This window comes from Haemorhous mexicanus, chromosome 13, assembly GCF_027477595.1.
Source record: "Haemorhous mexicanus isolate bHaeMex1 chromosome 13, bHaeMex1.pri, whole genome shotgun sequence".
Lineage (NCBI taxonomy): Eukaryota > Metazoa > Chordata > Aves > Passeriformes > Fringillidae > Haemorhous > Haemorhous mexicanus.
Window position 1 is genome coordinate 15,625,410 of NC_082353.1, and position 25,381 is coordinate 15,650,790.

At 42.2% G+C, this 25,381-nt stretch overlaps 1 protein-coding gene across 4 annotated transcripts in view; it reads right to left on the minus strand.

Moving 5' to 3' along the window:
* The window catches only part of AGBL1 (AGBL carboxypeptidase 1), a 378,644-nt gene that overhangs the window by 250,441 nt on the left and 102,822 nt on the right, over window positions 1-25,381 (minus strand). For all 4 annotated transcript variants that reach the window (XM_059858557.1, XM_059858554.1, XM_059858553.1 and 1 more), the window contains exon 18: window positions 13,840-14,020. In XM_059858557.1, coding sequence (XP_059714540.1) covers window positions 13,840-14,020 — 181 coding nt within the window. The remainder of the gene's footprint in view (window positions 1-13,839; window positions 14,021-25,381) is intronic.

Sequence of the window (25,381 nt, forward strand, 5' to 3'; positions counted from 1 at the left end):
AACTGCAGAACAGATGAACCTGAGGGACTGGCAACTCCATCCTCCCAGAGATGGATTTGCTACAGGGGCAAGAGAAGCTGTAAGCACCCACTCTTCTCCAAGGCAATGGTCTCATTCCTGCAAGCAGGCTGCAGGAATAATCTGGAAGCAAGGGGATTTCCTTAAGCCAGTTCACTGATGGCCTCTGATTGAATTATCTCCAGACTAATTAATTTGTTGATTGACACTTGTAACATGAAGACCATCCCAGATAATTTGACACTGGCTATTGGTGAATCATCAAGTTAAAGCTTTTACTTTAAATGTGACTGTTATGAATGAAATGTCACATAGTGACATTTGATATTTTGCACCAATTACTACTGTGCATGTGGGCACATAAGCACCATTTAAGCAGAGTCTGGCTTTTAGGAGCTCAGGGATCAAAAGAGACAGACTACTTGTCTTGTCTAGGCTTATAGACTACATAGCTATTGAGAGTCCATTAATCATGTAGAGGAAAGAAAGCCATTAGGGCTAATGAAAAAGAGAGAGGGACTCAAGGAGGTTGGAATGGACAGGTGCCAGTTGTGCCACACAACCTTTGATCTTCCTGAACAGCCACTGGTGCATGTATCAAACTGAAATGAATTTTAAAAAATAAAGAGCTACTGTTGGGTTAAATATGACACAGAGAGAAGTCTGAGATCAAGTCACACACTTTCCAACAGTGGGAGACAGAGCGGTGGAAGTTTGCCCCATTACTGTTTAACTTGAATGGTCAAAAGAAGTAGGAAGTGTCCTACAGACAACATTCCTGTGTCAGGTGTGTTGAGGGTCAAATCCCTGTTCCTTCCCTCAAGACTCTTTTATCCCCCTTACATTTATAATAACACTTGTACCACTTTGCCTGTGTTTCCCATGTCTCATACATGTAGAAAATTACAGATCAGGATTTTCATTCCACTGCATTTCAGGCTCAAACTATCAAACAGAGGTGAAAGGGAGAAAGAGAGGAAAGAGGGAAGGTCTGGGGATGTATCAGGGCACAGAACCATGCTTCCAGTCCAAAACATGGTGCTAAACAGGCTTTCTTTAGAGAAAGCTTAGATGTTTAAAGCTAAACTTGGTGGCTTTTTGAAACCTTTTGTCTTCATAATTTTTGAGACAACTGTTGAAACTGAGGTTTATTCTTGACACAGATGTAAAACTGGGGTACTACAGAAGTTTCAACAGAAAAAGACTTTAAAATTCTCAGCTCAGGACTCAGAGGCTATTATGCCCATGAGAACATGCACTTCCAGCTTTCTTATTTTCTCTTTTGAGCACACCATTGACCCTACCTACAGCTTCCCCCAGCTGTTTGTGTAGCTGCCTCTCGTTTTGGAGAGTGTGCTGAGAGGAAGCCAGCATGATGGATAACAGGAGTCCTTTGACATACCGTGTCATTTATCACATAACAGCCTCAATCCTGCTAAGGTGGCCTTCTCCATATGTCACTGTCAGCTTCCGTGCCACCTCAATGCATCAAAAAGAAAAGTTTGAATATGAAGCACTGTAATTCCTAAGTCACAGCTCATTGCAGCTTTCCAGACATGAAGAACCATTCTGTCTATCTGCCAGCTTGTTTGTTTAATTTTCACTGTCTCACATATGTGAGAAATTAAGTCTTCAATGTGGAAGAAAACTAGAAAAAGTCAGAGGTCTAGCAGAGGGAAGGAAGATAAAAATCTCTAATTCCATCAGGAATCAAACATGACATTTTGAAGTGGAAAAAGAAAAGGCAGCCTATGACCAATAGATAGTAGGGAATTAGTAAGAATTCTTCCTTCTTCCCGCTCAAGGAAAGAGGTTCTGTAATGGGCTGAGAGGTTGTCTAATGGGCTGATGTGAATGCTGTGAGCTTAAAGCAATGCAGATAAGCTCTTGAACTTGGCTGCCTAATGGACATCTATCTCATATCTTCTGCCATTTGAAGGGTACAAAATGCACTGAAGGCTTCCAGGAAAGCCTCTTGATATTATCCAGCAGGTCCTGCTTTGGGCTACCACAATTAATCAGAGCTCACCCACCAGTGCAAGATTTCAGCAAGTCAGTTCCCAGGGGACACCTGAGAACACAAACAAGAGGAGGCTGGAGCCTCTGCTCCTCTCTGTCCTGCTGACACAAACCCAGGAGTCTCTGGGCAGACTCATGAGCTTTACCACAGATGTCGAAGGAAGCATGAGCTACACACACTTTCCATGAGCCTGAAGGGATGTAGCCTGGCTCAGGTTAATTAAGTGTAATATCAAGTTTGGGCTGCCTGGAGCACTCACACCTCATCTGGAGTTATCTTCCCCCCTTCCAGTGTGAAATAGTCAAGGCCATCATTCTTCATTTCTAATCCAAAAACACTCCTGCAAACAGGGTGAGATCCCTTTTCTCAGCTTGCTCTAAGAAACCTCCCTCATCCTGCCCTGCTCATGGCCCAGTCCCTGCAGAGCACCTCCAGCACCATCAGGCATCCATGGCTCCCCAGATGAGTCCAGAACAGGCTCAGTTTCAGGTTCTTGAGTGACCCATGACTAAGCATAGCTCCCACACAGAGCCAGGCAAATTGCCCTACCACCCATCCTGTCTGTGAATCACCAATTAAAAAGGCTAAGTTACAACCTTCCTTTTCACATTCTTGTAGCAGCTTACAAAGCTTACATTCCTGGCCCAAACTGATATGAATCATAGACCCATTTGCCAGGTTAGATATATTTGCATATTACTTCCAATGATTCACAGACTCCCCCAGCATAAATGGTGTTAAACTTCAAGAATTAAGATGTCATTTTGGATCACAGTAAGTGACTTTAAATATATGATTTCCCACTTCCTTGGGCCATTGTAATTTAGTCTTAACATATTTCCATTTGATATTGTTTCCTTCCAAAAGGATCACAGGCAAGCTACAGCTTGAAAATCAATCAATGAACTTTTATTATGCTAAACCTTAAAAGGATTAATAATATGAAGCAACTTAAACACAAGTTTAAGTGTTCTTAACCAGGAACTGTTTACTGACAAAACCTCATCCTTCTGTGACATTCACATTGCTACTGTCCTTTCCTGACATCTACTCTTTCTTAAAGAACCACAGAAGGGATATTAAACTCAATCTTCTTTCAAAGCACTATTTCCACTAGTCATAAGTCAGATGACCCAAAAGTTCCTATTTTTGGTGCAAATTTCTGTGTGCTGAAGATCTTTGAGTAGTTTAGCTTCAGCCCAAATAGCCTTCCATTTCTGTGTCAGATTGGACATCTTCATCCTCTCTTGAATATTTGCAGTAGATGCTCTATATAGATATATTTAAAATGAGAAAAAAATAAGAGCCTATTGAGCCTTCAGAAAGCCTATGAACTAAGTCACTAAAAGTCCCTTTAAGGAGCTTTGTAGTCCTATAGGCAGCTCTCTCCCTGAAGCTGCAGGATGGGGCTCTGAATCAACAATATTGCTTCTCCTATCCTTTGTTTTTCAGAGTTTGGCATAAAGACAGACTTGTTTATGTGCATGTAGGGAAAGTAGGAAGCATAAGAATGATAATTCAGCTGGGGGCAAGCCTTGGTCGTTATTTGGGCCACTAGGCAATGGGGTTGAATTATGGCATGCCATGACAGTATCCTAAATAACTGTTAGCAGGAAATATTATCTTACATTACAGAAACAATTACAAGAGTTAACCATTTGGAAAAGGAAATCATGCTGCTGAAGAAGTGCCATTCAGCCACCACAGCTCACATTCCTCAGATTAAAATAGAAATTTCAAAGGGAAAAGAAGATAAATCAATCCAAGTTTATGTCCAAGTAATGCAACATGTTTTTTAGGGTAGCACACACCAAAACATATGCATATTTGTATTGCTGATTTGCACAAACCCATTCCCCTAGGATGAACATCATAATTGAAAATGAGAGCACAAATGGCCACTTAAATGGCTAAACCACAGCTTGAGTAATTGTGCATGCACACACATATCTGTTTTTCAAGCACAACTGCATTCTTTCAGTCCTGGCAATCTGGATCAAAATGGTTTCCATTAACATTATATATGCATTTACATGCATAGAATACTGTATCATTTGGACCTCAGAGTTTTTGGCAAACCTCAAAGCTAACTCCTTATTTAGGTTTCCATGAGGTTTCAGCAAGGATTAGCAATGACAGAGTCATACCTGCACCATAGCTAGTTTGTGGAGAATTAGATATGTGCTCTTTGGGGACCAATCCATCTGAGACTGCATGTAAAGTAATGGTTTCAGAGCTGCCACGTGTGTTTCTCAGAGATTAATAAAATACTCAGGGAAAAACACAAAACAGAAGGGGGTTGATTGCACCTAAGTGATTTCTTTTCTGTGCTTTGCAACATCTGCTGCAGAGCTGGTTGCCACAATTTCTACCCAATGGCCTGAAAGCAGAAATCCACAGCATTCACAAAGTAATGGGTCCATCAGTTATGAAAGAAAATAATCCAAAAGAGGGACAGTAAGCAATGCCTGAAAGTAAAGCAGGTGCTTTGTTATGGCACTTTGAGACCAAAGGTATAACAAATAAACTTCTGTCATCAGCCCACACCGTCAGAACAGACACTCCTCAGTTAAAAAACACAGAGAGCTGTGGACACTGGCAAAGCCAGTTCATTAGAGAATGATCCACTCCAGGTAGACTCCAAAATTGTGTGGGACCTGCTGCTCCAGCTGGATCCCTACAATCTATGGGGCCTGATGGGATTCATCTGAAGATCTTCAAAGAGCTACTGATATTGGAAAACCCTTGTCAATGATTCTTGAGCAGTCTTGGGAATCCAGAGAGATTCTGTGATAAATAGCAGCTCTGAGCTGGGCTTTTGTTTTGATAAGAAATTTTATAATGAAAAGATACACTTGATTTGAAGTATTTCTACTGTTTACAGCTACAGAACCTTTTTCTTAATATTCTCCTCTTTATTTACATTCCCAGCTGTATTACTGTTACGAGCCTGAAAGCTCACAGCCATTGATATGGACACTATTTGATTTTTGAACAGGAAACATACTGGATGGGATTACATCCCATTCAAAGCTGTCTAAATATAGACAGAGAAGCAGCACAGTTCAAGGGTGCCCTCACCTGCATGTCAGGGAAAGCAACAGAAATTATTGTGACTTCAAACACTTAGCTGTTCTCCACCTGAAATCCAGCATGTGCACAAGACCAGACAACAGTGATTCAAAAACAAACTCTCTTTTGTGTAACATGCATGCTCTGGAAAGGAAAACAACTGTTTTCCCACTGTCTTTGGGTTGCCATGCTAAGCCCCTACATGGGTTTACAGTAGGACACTTGACAGGTAAATCTGCAGCCTTTGGTTTGGCTATTCCATGCAAAGGGTCAGTTGCCTTTCCAGAGGTCTCAGTCTAACCCCAAAGATGTTATTTTTGTCATCTAAAAATATCCATGAGAAATATAGCTTGCTCTTAATCTCCCACAGCTCCTTCCACTTCACATTCAGACCTGGCATCACCTCTCTGCTCTCACAGATGTAATCCAGACCTGCTTTGGCTAACATTATATCCATCTAAGCACAGAATTCACTGCTACTCAAACGAGGTGCTAGAGATTTCTATTATACAGACCAAGATCTATTAGAAAATTGGATGGGAGATCACCATTTTTTTTTTTTTCACATCACTGGAGCAAGGACTTCAAGCCATGATAGTGCACTGTAGAAGTGACTGATTAGTGCAATAAACCATGTGGCCACATAAAGCCTCTTTCCCTGGTTCTTCTCATTTCTGAATGGTGTTAAAATAGTTTATGAGTGTTCAGCTGCTTTGCACTTTACACCCTCTTATGTGCCATAACTGTTAGAGGGAAGACAGAAAACCCATCACTTTTTTAATCTTTGCCTTTTGTTTTTATGTTAATGACATTTTGTTATCCAACAAACAATGAATACAGGAAATATTCCTCAAAAACTAAGTTTTCATTAATGTCATTCCTCTTACTGCTGGCAGAAGACACCACAGACCAGAGCTAGAACTGAGAACCAAGCTTCTGCTTTAGGCAGTGCTCCATGGAGTCAGGGTCCCTGGGAGGACTGGTACTTCCCTGTCCTTCAAAAGCTGAGCTTACGAGCATTTTAGTAGAAAAATGGGGCAACAAAAAACAGAGAAGGAAGCTAATACTAGAGATGCTGTCATGAGATGTACCTGGAAAGAATTCTTGCACTCACACCTTGTTACTGCCTGGTAACGTAAAAAAAACTCCCAATAAAACAACAAAACAGCATTACATGAAGATATTGATTTGATTATGGATTATTATGTGCATATTTTTGGCAATAAATCCTTTTTCCTATGGGCATTCCATGAAATAGACATAAATACATGCAGAGAATATAGCAGCTCTTCTCCAGCTCATGAGTCCTTAAGTCTTTGCTATTTGTGGCAGACAAACAAAAGCAATCAAAAAGGTGAATTAGGACCTAGACAACATTGCTCACTCCCACTTCTCCTCTGTGTTCTTCTCCCCCAGATACTGAAGGATTGTGTGAGATATAATGCAAGATGTAACAATTTTACATAAGGACACATCCACTGGTGAAATTCAATAAGCCAGTTCTAAAACACTTTGGAAAAATTTCTCACTTCTGCACAGCTCTGAACATAGCATAATTTCCAAAGCATTTTACATCATAAATCACCCCTATTCCCATGCAGAAAAACACCAGCACAGTTACCTGAGAGTCCCTGCCAAGGTTATGACATCATGGAGGTAGGATGTGTTCAAACACTGCCTTCAGATGCATGCAGTGGACACAGCCCCAAGGTGCACCATCACTGGAGCCTTTTCCCTGCCAGTGTCACCCCTGCTTCTCTATTTCCTGCCTTCAGCTCAAACCTGAGCTATACAACTCCAAGAGCCCTTCAGTTTTTCTGCCCCTTTAAGACTCAGAGCTCCTTTGCAGCATTAAAACTGTGCTGCACCTTTTTCCTGCACCTTTCCCAGCAGTGCTGCCCATTAAGCTGCAGAAAAGGTTTTGATTTCTCACCCTCTCATTGCAGTATTGACTCAATTTATGGTCTTTATTTTCTTGATGCTTCTGTGGGACATTCAGCTGGGTTTATGAAATTAGGATGGCAATTTGCTGAAACCACTGGAGCAAATTTTGCCCGTGTAATTACCCAATTGCATGTGCAATCACACAAGCCATGTGCACAGGTAAACAATTCAACTTCAGCTGGACCTCTGTAGGTACATTTTTGCACAGCAATTTTGAAAACATAAGCTCTCAAATGAAGCTTATTTTTGTAGATAAGGCTCTTCATCACTTTTCTACAAACACCATTTCCACTTGCCAGTCTGTTTCCCCACCCCAAGGTCATTTTACATCCCCTCTCCTATCACAGTACTTCACCAGCTTTTAATGCTACATTTGAATAAAAGATTCCAAAGAGAGGGAAGGGAAAAAGTGAGAGTGAAATACATAAATAAATAAAAATGTTAAAGAACAACATTAGTCAAAACACAAAGCTAACCCAGCATAGAATTTTTAAAAAGCAAACTCATGGAAAATAAGCTTTTTGCAAAACTAAGCTCCTGATCATTTTGTCCTTAAGCTTTCAAAAATTTCAGTGCATATTTCACAAAAAATTATGTGCTTTAATACTTAAAAGGGCCAAATAGCAACATAAAATGAGAAATGTCACTTGGAACTCCAGGGATGTCCAGTTTTCATGGCAAAAGAAATACTGCCTGATTTATTACACAGGGTAATATATGAAGGTATATTACAAGAGACAATAACCTTCATTCCCAGGCAATTTCAGCTTTCCAGGTAGTGTGGATATTGCAGTAAAGTACTGGATATTCTTCATTGCATCTATAAAAGTGAAGTTTTTACAATTTCATTTTGTGGACTTCTATTTTCCCATCCTATGAATAACAACTCCATCTCTGCATCTGTAGCTTCCAACAGGCTTTAACTCATGTAAACAGACTTGATCTTGAGATGAGTGGCCAAAAGATCCCCCTTACTTGTGATATTAGCTCAACTCCAAAATATTTAGCTTTGATATCAGTGTTTGATGCCTACCACAATCACCTACAAGGTACCATCCAAGCTCAGCAGCAATTACATCTCAGTGTAAAGTTGCTTAGGCAGCCAGCTGGGCCAGGGTTTGCATATATATGTCTGGAAATCCCAAGAAGGTACACATTCCTGATTGTTAACATTTCCCCAATTCCTGCCTTGATGATACTGAGGTATCCTTCACAAACTCTCATAGGTGGTTGTGGCAGTCATTGCAGCAGGATGATTTCCCTGTGCCAGGATGTAATCCTGAGGAAGAGCTGCCACTACAAAGCTCAGAGCTCCCTGAAGTGCCTCGTGCAGCCAGGGCTGAGATGCTGGGTCAGGCTGCATGGGAGCCAAGAGCCCAGCATCCTTTTCATTCCCTCCAACCCCACTGCACAGCCTGTGGCACTAATGCACCAGGCCCTAACAAGGCACCAGCTGCTCCTTCCCTGTCTCTCTACAGAGCCCAGCATGGGCACAATTGTGATGGGAATAATATCCCACAAATGGGACTCAAATAAGCATAATAACAAACAAAAGGGATAATGACACACAATCAAGCTAACAAGAATTATAATATAATTCAATCATCTCATTAACTTTACTAAAAGCTAGCTTTGTACGCCAGTCTCCTGGCTCCTGAAAATGTCTTCAAAGGAGTGCACACATCTGATTACCAACTCACATCATCAGTTAGGAAAACAGACACGAATGCAGAACAAAGGGATTCCTTTCTGAGCCTGTGGAACAACCTGTTCACATCTAATATTCATGCTAACTTGAAAATGCAAGGTAGAACCCATCCAAAATGAAACAGTTCCCAAGGCTAGTAGCTGAAGTGTTTAGTAGTCCAAGGCAGTAACATCTCTGAGCCCACACCCAGTGATTTTTGTAGCAAAATTTCCAGCTGACCTTGCATGACCAGCATAAATTGTACAGGGAAGAGCACAGGGACACACACACAACTCATTGGGCACCTTCACTGTGTGAGAGCTCACAAAGACTGCACGTGCTTTGGCAATTGGCAGCTGGGAGACTGATGAAACATGGAACAATGCCTTGGATCCTTCCAGGATTTAATATGGCCATTAACTAATTAGATTTCATGACCATTTAGAAGACAGATGATATTGCAATCTCCATTCTATTAGCAAGAACAATACGGTACCTCCATGAGAAACCTGCCAACAGGAGAATGAGACCCCGGAATTTAAACAAACCCTAGATCCTGCCCACACCACACTTTTTAGTCAAAAGGCAGCAGTTGTGATGCTCAGTTATTAGGCTGGACACTGAGACAAGCAGTTATAAGCAACAAATGTGTTCTCTCTCTGGGTCAAACTCCTGAAAGCACATGGGATATGCTGAAGATAAAAGAAATTGCAGCAAAGCACACAAAATTTCAGCTATACTGCTTCTGAGAAACAAAAGCACCAAGCAGTAAAGCCAACTACTGACACAAGGCTGGTGCTGAGTCCCACAAACAATGATATCACACAGGCTCCTGTTTTAGAGGCTCAGGCACACTATAAATTAGGTGAGGGTGTTAAAACAACAGCTGGCTGCTAATTAGTCACAGCCCCCCTCAGCAGGGTATCAGCAAAGTGGCAGAGAACATCTCAAGTAAATTAAATTTTAAAAAATCCTACTGCAATCACTCCCCTGACAGACCCTTCCTTCATCTCCCCTCTCAGCTTTTTATTTATTGTAATTACTTTAGTAATAAGATTTGTTTCCTTGTTATTATATATATTACCATGCAGGGCAACAACAACAACAACAACAAAAAAACAATAGCTGGGAAGAGTTATGGAGCTTATTTATCTCCTTGGCTGTTATTGGGCCGTTGGGTGGAGAGAGCAATGAGGAGGTGGGGGCCTGGGAAAAGCAGTAAATAGAAAAGAAAGCATATTCCTTGGGAGCAGAGACATATGGGGGCATATTTACGAAGGAGGAAACACTGACAATGAGTGAATAGAGCTAATAACTCAGGGGGCCCAGCAGCCCTGGCTGATAAAGGAAGGAATAAACAATCCTGCACTGGAAGTGCTGTCAGAAGGGAGAGTCCTGGGGTGCAGCTGTCTGCAGGGGGATGTTTATCACAGAAGGAGAGCCAAGGATGGGCTGTCACATCAGAACAGCACAAAGGGCCTTGGATGAAACTGGGGCACCTCCCACAGCAGAGAGGAAACTCAGAGAAGTGTGTGGTGCAGGGCCAGACACCATTTCTGGTTGTTCCACCAAGGAACAATTCACAGAAATGAGAGCTAAGAAATACTGCAGCTCATATTTTATCTCGTGCTGTGCAGGCACTACCCACATTTGGTACCCTAAGCCCTCAAATCCATCACTGCCCTCTCAGTGAAAGGCAATAGAAGCAACACCTGAGGCACCAAAGCAGCAAAGAGCTGTAAAAATTTCTGCTCCACTTGAGGAAAATAAGCCCACATTTCATATGCACGTCCCAGAGCCACCAAGTATCCCAGCACAGATGCTCACAGAACTTGTCACCTCTGAGGTCTTAAGGAAAGCACCAGCGCACATGCTCTTGCCACCTCACAATGTGCATCTCAGAGCACAGCCAGTGTACGTGAGGGTTGAGTCTTTCACAATTTACAAAATGCTCTTTTTTTTTCCAAGTATGCTTTGCCTTCCACATAAGCCTTCCCAACTACTTTTGGCAAGATGATGATAATTTGGGTGCAGAACTCCTGAAGAAAACATGGGGACAGACTCACAGAACATCTGTCAAAGAGCAGCACATGACTCCTGTAGCACCTCTCTCCTAGAGAGAAATTCCATTAATTCAAAACCACTCCTTTCCCAGCCTTCTCACATCTCTGCTCTGTCCTGAGAGAAACAAACACATCATAGATTAACCAGTCTGGGGGGAGCCTTTGGAGTGTGTTTGCAGAGTGCATGGCACCAATTTAGAACTAAACTTCTCCTTCAACCCTCTGACCACAGAGAAGCAATAAAGAGAAGGAGAGATGTCTGCACTTGTACAGCTTTGTGTGACACCACCTCAAGATTTAGTCCTTAAGGATGCAGTTCTGCATCATAAACTGACTCCTTAGAGCAGCCATTAGCTTTTTTCCCTATCCCTGATCCTTTCTGCCTCTTATTGCCCAGAGAACACAATGTGTCCATTCAGGAGAGTAAGCATTAACAGAGGAGAGAAAAAGGTCATTTATACAAATAGGGTCTTTGGGTATAGAGACAAATGGGGTGCTTCTCCTCCTCTTAAGATTGTCCTTCCAAACAGAAGGCACCAGGTTCCAAAGGTTAAGTGGGAGCACACTCCTTTTTTTTTCCTTTGTACTTTTTGAGACTGTGCAGAGGAAAACTGTTCTAGGAGGGATTTTAGTAGGCATTTCGATCTCTTTATGTCAGTAATTTTCAAACAACTGAAGCTTTTCTCTGATAGGCTTGAGGAGGTGATGAACAAGGCCCCTGAGTAAACATGGAACAGACAGAGTAAATTAAAGGGGAGGGAGCATCAAGGGAGAGACAGAAAACCCAGCACCTCACCTGCCTTACCTTGGAGAACAAAGCTTAACTCAGCCTGTGCTGGGGGAGGGCAGATGCAGGAGAGAACAGAATGTTTTAAAACAGATAGAGAATAGTTTGTGGCTATATTCCAAAGAAAAACCAGGATTTCCTCTACCTAGCTGCTACTATGGTTACCCCACGCCTTTGAAGAAATCATGTGGCTTCCAATAAATTTCCTTCATCTAAAAAAAGACTCCCCAGCTCCCATCTCCACTCATTGGTTCATTATTTACAAAATCCATCAAGTTCTTTTCAATGAAAAACCTCCTTGATTCAACAGGAGTTAAGAGTGAGAAAAAGGAAGCAGATGAAAATAAAAAGGAAACATTAAAATCAGGTAAAGAAAGAGGAAGAAGATGCCAACTCTTACACACTCCCACAAGCTCTTACACACCCACACACTCTAACATGCTACCAGTAAACCTGAGCCCCAGAACAAAAATATTTCTTTTAATATAGGAGGAACCATGGCTACTAAAAAGAATACATATAAATAAACAAGAAGAATATGGGAGGAGAGAGAATCCATGGGAGGATTCACAAGAGAGATGTATTTGATTTAAAGCATAAAGGAATTATTTATTCCCCTCCCCAGGCCTCATGATCAATAAAGGAGGTGTGGCCAAGTCCCTGTTCACCATTTAAGGTTTACTAAACTCTTCTTCATCACCAGATTTAACTACAGTTCAAGCTCATCTGCACCATGGAACACAAAACACACCTCCTGTGTGACACATACCCTTCATTCAGGTGTCACCAAGAGCCACATTCTCCCTCCTGAAGGTCCCTCCTCTGCTGTGCTGGTTCCTGACAGCTGGAAGAAAAGGTCAGCCATTCCCTCCAGTCCTGCATCTGATGGAAAATTTAACTAAGTGTAGTGAAAGGAGAAAAAATAAGGGGGAAAAGCCGCAATTGTTTTTCTTGTTCCTTCTGTCTATGAGGATCAAGAAAGCATTTGGTGCCAACAGAGGCCTCAAATACCCTGGGGCAGAACCCAGCTATTCTGAACAGTGCTCCCAGACTTCTGGCAGACCCAGGCCCTGGAGAGCACAGCAGCCCAAAATCTGTGACTTCACAGACTAGAGACTGTCAGGAAAGCCCAAGGTGCTCCCTGGTGAGCCACTCACCCCAAACTCAAATGAGTTTGAAACCCAGCTCAATGCAGTTGTTGCTCAGGACTTGCTTTTCTAGTCCTGTAACACTTAATCATCACAGCCCAAGCCCAAAGCAGGAGTGGGACTGTAGCTTAAGAAAAGTTGTTCCTCTACTTTGCTGTGTTCCAGTGCTTATTTAAGCCCATCTTTCAGCTTTGACATTTGTGTGCTCCTCTGCAGTAAGCCAGGGGTCACAGTTGTTGAAAACCCTACAAGACCCCATCAGCAGGTCGAGACAGCAGCCACTGGTGGGATGTGATCATGATGTCCTGCCCTTGCATGGGGCAGGACCAACAATTATTAACTCACTGCTACTCCACAAACTCCCAAAGTGAACAAATTCCACTCTCTGCAGAGAGGAGGAGATTTGTTTACGAGCAAAGGACAAGCCTACCTTAGCTTAGTGCCCTCTTCAAGGTTTCACACAACAATATTTATTTCAGTTCAAAATATTAGGAGCAGAGTTGTACCTTTTCCAGTTATGTACAGGGAGAGGGAAGTTAGTGTGGGTGGATAGGGAGGGTATAAGGTAAAGAATGCAAAAAGGAATCAATATTTTTCCAAGATCAGGTTCAGCATCTCTTAGGAAACGTGGGAAGGAAGATTGAAAAGAAGGTGGGAGAAGGAGGAAGGTTCACTATACAGAAATATTTCTGTGAAAATTTAAGAAATCCCTATTCATCCTCCCCCACCAGGTTATACAAAGCATTAATTACAGTCAGTTTTTCCCAAGCATATCTGCTTTGCAGCTATATTCTGCCCTGCTGTTTTAGCAGAATGGATAGACCTCCATTTGTCAGTAAAGGTCCTGTTTCCCCAGCATCACTAACACTCCTTCCAGGGAACTAAGAGATCTTCTGACCACAGACAGTACAGAACCACATGCACCTGACAATTGCAGGACAGCACACCAGGCCATGCCTTAAATTCACCTTTTCCATACAGGACTGATAACAGGATGAATAAAAACAGGGGGCAAAGAGAATTCTCCCAGCACAAACATTGAAGATGAGACCTACTGGGTGCACAGACAAACCCCAGGATAAGCACACGTCACAACTCACTTGCCATTGATGACTCCATCAGGATTAAGCATGGGCACAATCTTGAAGATGAAACATTTCCTCAGGAGCTCAGCAATGGGATCACTGCTCACCAGGAACTCCAGGGTGCCCTTCATCACCCAGCTGGCATTGCTCTCCCCAGGGTGAACACGGGCTGTGAGGAACACGTAAGGACGGCTGCCTGCAAAGCAAAAACACCCCAAAAGTAAACAGGGCTTTTCTTTGAACAAGATCTTTGCAAGGGGAGTTTATTCCTTTTGAATTTAGACAGCAATCCAAAATGCATTCTAAGGGAAATACATCCCTAGACATTCCAGATATTTTCCCAAGGTGCTATTTATAAACTGATCACAGATTTGATCCTCAGAACCAGCACAGAGCTAATCTCTCTTTTTATTCTGTGATAACTTCTAGATATTTACATGTACTATTAGAAAGCATTCTGCAGGTGCAGGTTACTGCCTCCAAACAGTTTTACCATACTTTCTAGCAATTATTGAAAGTTTGATCCCATCCAATTTCATTAAGGTTTAAAAGGCAGCAAGAAGTTATTTAATTGTCTAAGGTCCTGCTCCACTTTCAGTATTTCACAATTAACAATTCAGAACTTTCTAAATATCTGAGCAGATTTGCCCACCCATAAGGGGCTCCAATGACATGCAAGCTGCCTGATCTCTGGAAATAATTTGTGTTGTAAGGTTAAAATCATAATTAATTGAACTAAACTGATATAATTAAAGAAAATGCACTAATATGTTCACCAGAGCTGCAGAGGTTGAGTACACAAACCTAACCATTATTTCATAACAATACAACAAAGGCTAGAAATAACAATGCACGTGGCTAAGGCAAGCTGTTGCTTTTGGTGGAAAGACTACTTCAGTTTTATATAATATAGATGCTCACTCTTTAGAAAGGCTGTTTTTCAGAAGTTTCAACTAGAAGAGTTCATCTGTTTGTAGCACTACTTTCATGCATGGAAAACATAAGCAGTGGCAATTTGAGGTAGGGGAGGGGATTTGGGGGGGTTGCTTTTTTAAAAAAAACCCAAAGAGTAAATCAAATTTTTACTGAACAGTTCATTGATAATCTCTACTGAACCTATTTCAAAACAGACTTGCAATTTAACAGTAAAAGTTTCCTTGTTATCAGATATGTTATTTGCTGTTCCTGTGAAAAAGCCACTAAACACATTTGGTCTGGGTACAAGCCTCCAAAAACTCTCAGCATACATATGCTTAGAAAAGACCAAGTTTGACAGCAGAGTCTTTGAAGATCCCATCTGTGCTGAGCACACTTCAGGGATGGGCCAAGGAAACAGGAGAAGGCAGAAGGAGACACCTGCCAGGCACAGAAAATAAAAGGAAAGAAGAAAGCAATTATCTGTCTTAAAATGATCCTTTTGTGAGCATTCACTATCACAAGTCAAGCTGACAGATTTATTCAGTGGAAAGCTTTATCGCTCAGGGCATCACAGCCATGCCAGGGCAGCTTTGTCCTGCTCCATCAGGACAGTCAGAGCTCAGGCTCTGTTCCCTTCATGGACTGAAGGCCCCCAGCTGACAGGGCTGGGAGAGGCAACAGGACAGCATGCAAAACCAAAGGCATCAGCTGAGTGCCCTTGTAAACAAATGCTGAATTTGCACCTTACACATCTTTAGCTCCCAAAGCCATCCTTCAGTTTCAAAATGTGTTACAAATCATTAATCCATCACAGTAAAACAGGGAGGTAGAACATCATCCCCAAAAATACAGATGGTAATAAAGGATGTTTAGCTGCTTGTCTGACCAAGAAAAGGCTGTGTCAGAGCTGGGAATACAGGTGAAAGTTCTCATTTCATATTCAAACAAGGAATAAGCATTAATTTGCCTTCTTACCTGTATATTCTGCACAGTTCTACCCAGTATATACTTTACAGCACAATTTATTTATATCATACAGGGACACACAGATTTGGAAATAATCCCACATCCATACTTCCCTCTTAAGCAGTTGGTGGGCACTACAAGAGTGAACTGCACTGCCAGCTCAAAGAGCTCATACAGAGCAATCATGTTCTGGTCCAGTAAAGCAACTGGGGCTCTGTTTCTCTACATATTAGGCTTTTTTCAGTCTTACACCTCACCATACTGGGGGGTTGGTACATTTTCATCAATGTGTACTTAGGCGCTTATGGATTGTCAAAGACTCCTTTAGCTCCTGCAAGACCAGCCATTCTCATTTTTTTTTCCCCCCAAAACTAGAAGACACTAGTTCTATTCTTCTCCAGCTAATTGTGCATTACCATCTACCTTAGTAATGCCTTATAATAGCAACAAACAAAAGCCAGATTTCACAGAGACATCAGCTGCATTTTGCCATTTCCAAACATTTTCTCCTTTCTCCCATCACCATGATTTAGTGCTGTTTTGCAGGCTCATTGCTGAGCTAAACTTATGGGGCTGTGCAGTTATAGCTGGGAATGAGGCTCCTGAGGACTTCTAATGGACAACAGCTGTAAATAGCACAGAGCAAAATAAAATGTGCTCTCTTTTGCAATTGATGAATACAGCTTTAACAACTCTTACCCCTTCTGGATGTTGATATAGAGTTCAGCATCTTAATTGAGAGGTTCATTCCTCAGTCAAAATAAGAAAAATAAAAAAAAAAACCTCTAAGCAACAGTTTTCTCATGTCAGAAACCCAGGACAATTTGCCATAATTCTGCTAATTGCAATAGCATGGGGCTGGCAGAGATCTGACTTCTGCTGTTTCTCTCAAGGCTCATCAAAGTCAAGCTTGTCTTACTCAGACTCAGTGTTGGAAAAGCTCCTGGAGTCTGCAGATCTTAAACCCCAGGAAACAGGAGGGAAGGGAAAGAGACCAGAGATCACCTACACTGTTCTCCTGTGGGTGGCAACAGGAGGGCCCCATTGCCTGTAGGTCCAGCCAAGGAAATCTCTCCATTCCAGTGAAAGTTTCCTTTGAAAGATCCCCTCCTGCCAAGCACATCCTCAGCTCTGACATCCCACCCACAGGAGAGTTGTAAGGGAGGTTTGTACAAGCGAGGAAACCACAGAGCTTGTTAACTTTCTGTTCCCTTCACAGGAGCCATCACAGCCAAATCCCACCTCCAACTGCTGCTCCCCCAGAGTGCTCCCAGCATGAAAACTAATGAAGCAGCAAATAGAGCAGAGAGCTGATGACATGGCCATAAAACTTGCTACTCTTGAAACACCTGGAAAACAGCAGGAGTGGCCCAAACCTATGGTTTACAGCATATCCAGTTACTTTGGAATTACTGTGCTAACTGCTATTAACAGAGCTCATGAAAGGAATAGACAGAGCACTGGCCAGCCATGCTCCACACCCAACTGGCAGCACCAGTGGAGATCAATGCACTCAGTTCAGCTGCTTCCCTTCATTCCTGACTTCCAGCACCCCCATAGCTGCAGTCCTGACCAGACCAGCTCAGTACTACCCAGTACAGTTTACTGGTTTATACTGGTGCCCAGCTGTCCTTCTCTCTCTGCTCTTTCAGAGCTCCATGGTACAATTCCCCATGCCCTGCTAAACCTGTGTTAAGGACTCACAACCTCAAGCTCTCTCATATACCTCCTCCCAGGACCAGAACTGAGCTTAAGTCTTCAGAATCCTCAGGACAACACCTATGCAGGTCCTTTCCAGGTTCAGAGGAAGCTGCCAGAAAGCTCAGGTTAGCCACTTATCTCTGCAAAGCCCACATGACACATAACTTTCGCTGGGAATGTAAATAATAAAAAGGGAAAGTAGAGGAGCCTTTTTGTGCTACATAAAGCCTTATCCAACAAATCATGTCTCCTTACACTGTGTTACATTTCAACATGCCCAGAATATAACATGGCATCAACAATACCCAAGGTGGGAGATTAAAGAACCACTGATTCCTCTTGCAAAACTTTCAGCAAAGAACCTTTGAATGATAATTTTATTAATGCATCACCTAATTCCCATCTCTCCTTCTCTTCACTCATTTTTGATTGTGTATATATGAATGAAAATGAGAGCTTTGTTCTTCCAGTAATGCTAACTTGCTGCTTAATCTCCTGCTTCTAAGGGTCCTCCTCTAGTCATGTCATCACCAAGGTTCACTAAGAGGTGACTTTGATGTCACTAATCGTGACATCAATTGGGGAAAGAGAAGCCTGAAAGAAAAGAACAAAACCCCATTACCACAGCAGTGTCCCTCACCAAGGGGAGCACAGAAAGGAAATGAAAAGCGGTTCCAGATGCCCTGACCTGGGCTGCTGCTCTAAATTATTTCAAGCTGAGGTCTGAGCCATGCCATTTGTAAAGGGACAGGGCGTTGAAATGACACAGGATTAGAATTTTTTAAGGAGTCAAAAGGAATTATGTACACAGCATGTGAAAAATTCAGTCTAGATCTGGGTCTTGGGCTGGAACTTTCTGGCTGTGCCTCTGCATACCTCTCTTTCCTTTGCACAAGCCCAGGGCCATTAAGACACAGGCTGCTTTTTCTGCTTTATGTCTAAGTACAGCATGCCTACCATGAGCATTACACAGATCAAAGGGCCAAGTTTACCCTAGGATACAGTAGAGAAAAACCAAGAAAGCAAAACTTTTCCTTCCAACTTAATTAGCTGTTCCCACTACAGGCTGTTCTGTGAGTAAATGATGGGTAAACAGGAGGACCATCACATAGCTCTTCCATGCATGCCACAGCTGCTTCATGTCCTGGATCCATCTGACATGCCCAAGGCTGCAGAGTTATGCAAAGCCAGAGAGAAGAGGAGATATGGTGTGATATACAATGAATATATTAAAGTATATTTGTAAAAAACATCAAATACTGAGATCACAGAAAACAACGAGCCTTATCTGAGGCAGAATGTGTGTCAGATACTTTTCTCCCCTCCTAAAACTTTTCCACCAGTTGTCAGACTTTCAGTTGCCTTAAGACAGAATAATTCTTCCCTGCCCATCTCCCCCTACACCAGATTGCTGTCTCCTTGCTGTGCCTTTTTTGGCTAGATGCTGCAAAAGCAGATACATCTTAATACAGAGGCAAAACACAGTCTAGCAGGATCAGCTGTTGTTTTCCAGAATTATCAATGAGCTATTCCTTTCTTAAATATTTCTTTACTATATGTATTATTACTGTTACCTATGGCAAAGAAGTGAACATAACAAATCTGCTCGCTGTTCTCTACCTTCATAGCTTGATGGGAGCATTTCAGCCTCTAAGTTGCTTGGCAACCTTCTTTTGTGTACATGTTTTATGAATTCATTCACCTCTGAATCAGAGATGATCAGGAGCTGAATATGGGTACAGACTGCTCAGCCTCAGTTCAGCTTGACCTCCTGCTAATGCTGGGTTTAAACTCCAGGAAATTGGTAAGCAAGTGGTCAAGGCTGTTTTAGGGAAGTTTCCAAAATCCCAAGCTCTTAAAGCAGCAGGAACCACCATCATTATTTAGCAGGACCTTCAGTATGACTGAAGGCAAAGGAAACCCACACAAATTAAATCCAGTTCAGATTGAAGCATTCCTCTTGGGGAAAGCTGGGGAGCAAATGCACCTTATTTTCAGGACTTACACCCCTACTGTAACCCTTTGCAAAATGCCTCAAATTATAAGGAACATCCCCATCCCAAGTGTGTGCACCTGCATTAGTCTAGCAGAAATTTCCAACCACAGCCTCATCCAGTCCTGGGTACACCCAGGTTTCACTGGTATATCCAGTGTCACTCTGCACAACCTCTGAGCTGCTCAAATACATCAGACTTCAAAACTGAAACCATGCAGGTGCCTTATTAAGCTGCTCTCAAGCAAGTTACCTGCATGTACCTCCTGCCAGGGCTGGCAGAGGAATTCCTCTACCTGGGTGCACTTCCCACACCTGGGCTCAGTGCTGCCATCCATCTCTGCTCCCCTCAGCCACATTCCCAGGGCATGAAATCAAGATGGGGGACAGCTAGGAAAAAGTACTGCTAAGAAGGATTTACAGCAGACAAGATAGTAATGCAAAGCAGTTGCAAAAATGGCAGCTCTCCTGGGACCCACACCAGGCAACGTCACAGCTGAGGCAAGGAACACTCTGTTTTTTCCCTCTGCTCAACACAGTGAGCAAAACCAAATAGCTGCAGTGCTGTGCCCACTGCTGCCCACCACAGGTTAAAAAAACTGATGAAAACTGAAGAAGTCATTGAAAATCATCACATGTTTAGAAATCTTAGACTGAAAAATTGGAGAAAGTGGGTTTCAGACACTGAAAGAAAAGGTGAACAGAGAAGAAGGAGAAATAACCTTTAAATTACAAAAGGCTGCTATAAAAAGATTCCTATCACCTGTCCTCACTGTCCACTGGGACTAGGCTGCATAAAAAGAAACACAAGTTACTATCAGCTAAGCCAACCTGTGGTGACCTGACTGCCCTTACTGCTGTGCCTGAATGTTGGCCCTCCCTCCTGATGGGTCCTTGCTCATAAAATCCTGTGCCTCCTCTTCAGTCCCAAAACAGTGTCAGCAGAGGCTTACAGCCACATAAGTCATAATAGCTGCTTTGGAAACTTGCCCATGGTTCCCCTGATTCCTCTGGAACTAGCTCTCTGCTCTGAGGGCTGCTGGAATTACTATTCTGGTCCACAATGCAGCTCTGCCATCTCCTGTGTTCTCTTTGATGCACGGTGTCTGCTTATTACTTAATGTTAGCCATGTTAAGCCATGTTAACCATTAGCCACTAATTAGTGGCTAATCAGAAACTTGAGAAATATTTCATCATCATATTTTGACATCATTAGGGCTTCTTCCCACATACAGAACAGAATTATTTAAGGAAAATTCTATCTTACCTGCTCATTTAGTGACAGTCTTGCCACTTCAAAATTGGAGTATTATAATTTCTGGATTTCTCTCATTAGTAATGATCTTCCAAAGCCCTTAAGATTACCATTTCTCAGCTACTGCTTATGTATGCCTTGAAAGGTGTGAGCAGCAACCACTAAGATGAGGTCCAACACATGAACTAGGTAGCTGATGTAGGGAGCTCCAGATTATCTGTCAGAAGGCAGGCAAGGATCTATCACCCCCTGCTTCTATAACACACACATTATGGCTTTAATTTGTTCTGTGGCAGCAGGCAATTTCAGATACTCAAGTATTTTGTACTGCCATGGCCAGGCCATCAATCCATGTGTTTTTTAGTCAGCATGGGAGAAATGTAGACTGTCTTGCAGAGATGCAAGGCTTCTGAGACCTGGCAAGCAGTAAAAAGCAGTATTTTCAAGTTAGGCATATATGTGACTTTCACCTTCTGAGGTTTTTGCACAAAGACAAAAAAGCTGAACTGAGAGAAGAACTAGAACATTGCCCTAAGCTGTCCCATGCCTAAAAGAAGGTGAAGGCAGGAGATGTCTACACAGGGACCTGAAGGACAGCTGCTGTAACAGGCAGAGTGCAGAGATCCATGGGCTCTTTTCCGAGAGAAGGATTTCATCTGAAATGAAATCAGGCAGGAGGAGCAGACTGAAAAAGCTTCCATTGTCATAAAAATATCTCCCTGGGTAATCCACAGTGATGGAAAAAGGAAACCCTGATAATTTATGTGACAATTTAATGGGATTTTGGTGACATAGGATACTTTAGAAAGAATTTGCCCAAATAGGACAGACAGGACTTTAATAAGGCTTCAGCTCCGAACCAGCAATATTTTCACCCCTTGCTTTTCCATTTCATTCCACATACCCACTGCTCACTCACAGCTCATCTTTCTCATTTGCAAGGCACATTTCAACACTGTAAGAGCAACAACTGCACCTTCTGGTTAGATCCCCTGCCAGAGAGGCTTCTGAGTATCTGATCCCTAAAGGGATCAAGCTGCCTTTGCACCTACAGGGCAGAGCATCACTGAGCTGTGAACTCCGAGGCATGAGCTGCCCTCTGGCCATGTCCCCTGCTCTGTGGATGGCACTAATAGCTTCTGTGTGGAATTTAAGGGCAGCAGATGGACAGGCTGCAGCAGGAGCTGCTGGCAGAGGGGACGCCCCCAGAACACACTGCAGGAATAAATGGCTTTCACACCCAGTGAGTAATGCCTCAGTCCCCATCTCCTGCCTGTGGGGGACACAGCCTTTACCCCCAGCACAACACCCCGTGCCCTTCACTGCCATGGCTCCCAGAGCAGGCTCAGTGCAGGAGGAATTGCTCAGAGTGCCAAACCCGGGTGAATCCGGGGTTAATGGCATGAAACTCCACAAAGGAACATTTAGACTGAATATCAGAGAGTTACACTAGAAAGTCTCCCCTGTGGAGAGGTGGAAGTTAACATTAAAACCATATTGCCCAGAGCACAAGGAGTCATTTTGTACACAACAGCCTTCAAGTGGCTGGGGACAGAAATAACCCAACAGGAATTCATTTTCTTTGCTAACTTCAATGGATCCAGTTAAGAAGCCCAAGTTGTGCTAATTTCTCCTTCTGGGAAATCCAGGCATGAAAAAAATGGTAAAAAATTGGGTGAAGATCTCAATATTTTGTCCATTCTGAGATGAACTTAGAACCTGCCTGTGAGCTCTAAAATGGGCATGAGAAACACCTTGCCAGTGTTTCTTTCACTGCTGGGAATAACAGCCAAGTTTAACACAAGTTTAAGTTGTGTAGTACTTCAAGCTGTTCTGCTCTACAGAAGACAAACTCATAGTTTATTCTAAAAAAGCTCTTTACTCTTTATGCAGCACATATTTAAAACCCACCTATTACCACCTACAGCATAAAGTAATGTTTATTCTTAAATATGTGTTGTGCTTTTAAGTGGCACAGATCCATCTCTCCCTGACTTGAAGTCTTCCTCAGGGAATGACTTGAAAGTAGTAAAATATATTAAAAGAAAGAACAATCAGAGCCTCTCATTGTCAAAGTGATGAAATATCAATTTTTGTTAAGATAAAAAGCATCACAGATTGCCTCTGATGGTAAAAATTAAATTTTTGGTCTTCGCTTGATTTGACATTTATCGCTTATTACTCCAGAATCAGTCAAGCAGGAAATGTTTCTTAAAAATAATATTATTCTGTATTTCTCCTGGAGTAACCAAACTGTAAGAATTTTAAATTGTGTGGGTTTTTACATATAAAAAACAGAGGAAAGAGGAAATAAACAGAAAGTCTACAAAAATCCTTCTACTACTCTATGTCAACAGCTTCACAGTAAAGGACCTTCTGCAGGCTGACCTCATTTGTGGCATCACTAAATTGACTTTTACATTATTGCTGTCTAAGTCTATCCTAAATCTTGGAACTGCACTGTCCAGAGCTGATCTCAAAGGAAAATCTTGCTTTCCACAAACAAAAGATCAATGAGGTTAAACTGTCTCCAAATTTTGAATAACGAATCTTGTCTTCATGGCAAGGTCTTAGATAAACTCCCCAAATACCTGAGCAAAGGAACACAAATAAGAGGTCAATATAAAATGTCTTTCAGTCAGATCATCAAGAGAGCAAAACATGATACAATGACCTTGTATCATGACATAAGCAGCACCATGTTCCATCTCCTAGACTGCATGATGTGCTTTGTGACAGACCATGAGCAGAACATAAGTTTTCCAGGAGAAGCAGCAGAGATGAGCCCTGAAGTTCCCAACCAAGTTCATACTGTATTTTTTTCAAGTACTTCTAGTACTGAGATATCCTAAAGATGAAGAAGGGATCAGGCTCACATAGCACAATCTCAGCCCCAGAGTACCTGACAAAATTTGCCACTGCATAAAGCAGATAAGATGCAGAAATTTCAAACAATCTGTGGAAAGACACACTAAGCAGTCCCTGCCTCAGGTCAGTAAGATCTTTCCTTCAGATGACAGCAAAATGATGGCTAATGGATGATGTCTTCCTGCATCAATCACTGCAGGGAGCAGAGTGTCAAGTTAGGAAGAGTCATCTGTTCGAGGAAATAAGATGGTAGGAAGGTTAGGGTGAGGAAAGAGGTTCCTTTTATTCCCACAAGTTGCTACAAAGCACAGAAAAAGTTCTCATGTATAAAGGAGCCAGGCTGCAGAACAGTCCTGGCAACCCCAGAAGAAACAGAAGTGGAAGATGAGATGTCCTTCCTTAGCACTCCCTGTATCACTGCAAAAGTGGGAGATTTCACACAGGAGAGCTTTTAGTTCTTCATCGTTTCCTAAGTGATGTTACATTTATTTAAAAAAATTCTCCAGAAAGTTCTTTCAGGCAAATAATTTAACAGCACAACTGATAGTTCCTAATCAGTTTGAACTTCTGATGTGTAGTGCACAGACTGACTTCATAAAGCTGGTAACAGTGATGTTTCCTCAATCCCAGTGCCTTCCTGCACTTTCACCCCAACACTTCCACAGCAGAACTTTGAACTCTTCCAACTGACCCTGCCCCAGAATCCTTCCACCTGTAGCTCATTCACTGGATAGAGCCTGTAAAATCCACAGCATGAGCTCCTCTCTCAACGTGCCATAAGAAACACTTATATCAAAACCATTATATCCCAGAGCATTCACAGCCACTTCATCTCCTGCTCTGTAAACTCTGAGTGCTTTTAAAAGAAACACTTATTTATATAGAAGAAAATCCCTGTAAATCATGGTCATGACAGGCTAATGGCTAGCATTGCAAAGATGATTTATCTTCTTGCTGTATCTAACAAAACTTTTTATGTTAATACCTTGTTTTCAAAATATGAAGAGACTTCTAACTGATGTTTTCTAACTGCAGGAATATGCAGTTAATGAAAAATGCCTTACATCAAAAAATAACCTTCCCCTGCCACCTAACACTCCCATCAACTCTCAAAATCAAAGGACCTCCTTGAATTATTTCTTTCTTCTGTATTACTTAGGGTGCTTCCCTCATGGATGAAGAAACCAACCATTCAGTCTCACTGTCTGTTTATAACCCAAATTCATTTTAGGGCTTGCATGCATTACCTGCATGTTTTAATTTGACATATTTTGTTTGATTTCTGCCTATTAAATTACATTTGAGGTGGGTTATAAGGCCTCATGGCTGTTTGCCTTTGTGCAAACAGCAATTTTATCAGTGCTGAGCCTAACTTCACATTACATTGTGATAGGCTGGAAAACAAGGTCAGAGTGTCTGCGTGGCAAGTGATGCCCCAGCTGGTGGGAGGGACTTTTGATAAGCTAAAAGGAGGATCCTGGGAGTGTTGTGATTTAAAGGGTATGATCTAGGATATGAAATTAAGGAGCAAGCCATCAGTGATGTGCTGTTTCAAGTCTATTGACAGGCATTCTCCATAGCTGGCAGGGCCATCACCTTTGCCAGCACGGAGACTATAAGCACCTCACTACATGTTTACTGCTCATTCAATAGTTAGTAATGGCTAAAAATGGGGAGAATAGGGAGAGTGGGGACACCACAGCCCTTAATGACATGCCCAGAGCTCTTCATCTGTCTCTAGCTTGCTCTTTCAGCCTCTGGCCAGTAGCTCTTTTTGAAGCACAATTCCCATGAGTTGAGTTGTGCCTCATGGTGACCCTCTGGCTGTTGTTTTTGTGCCCTTTCAAAATGCTTG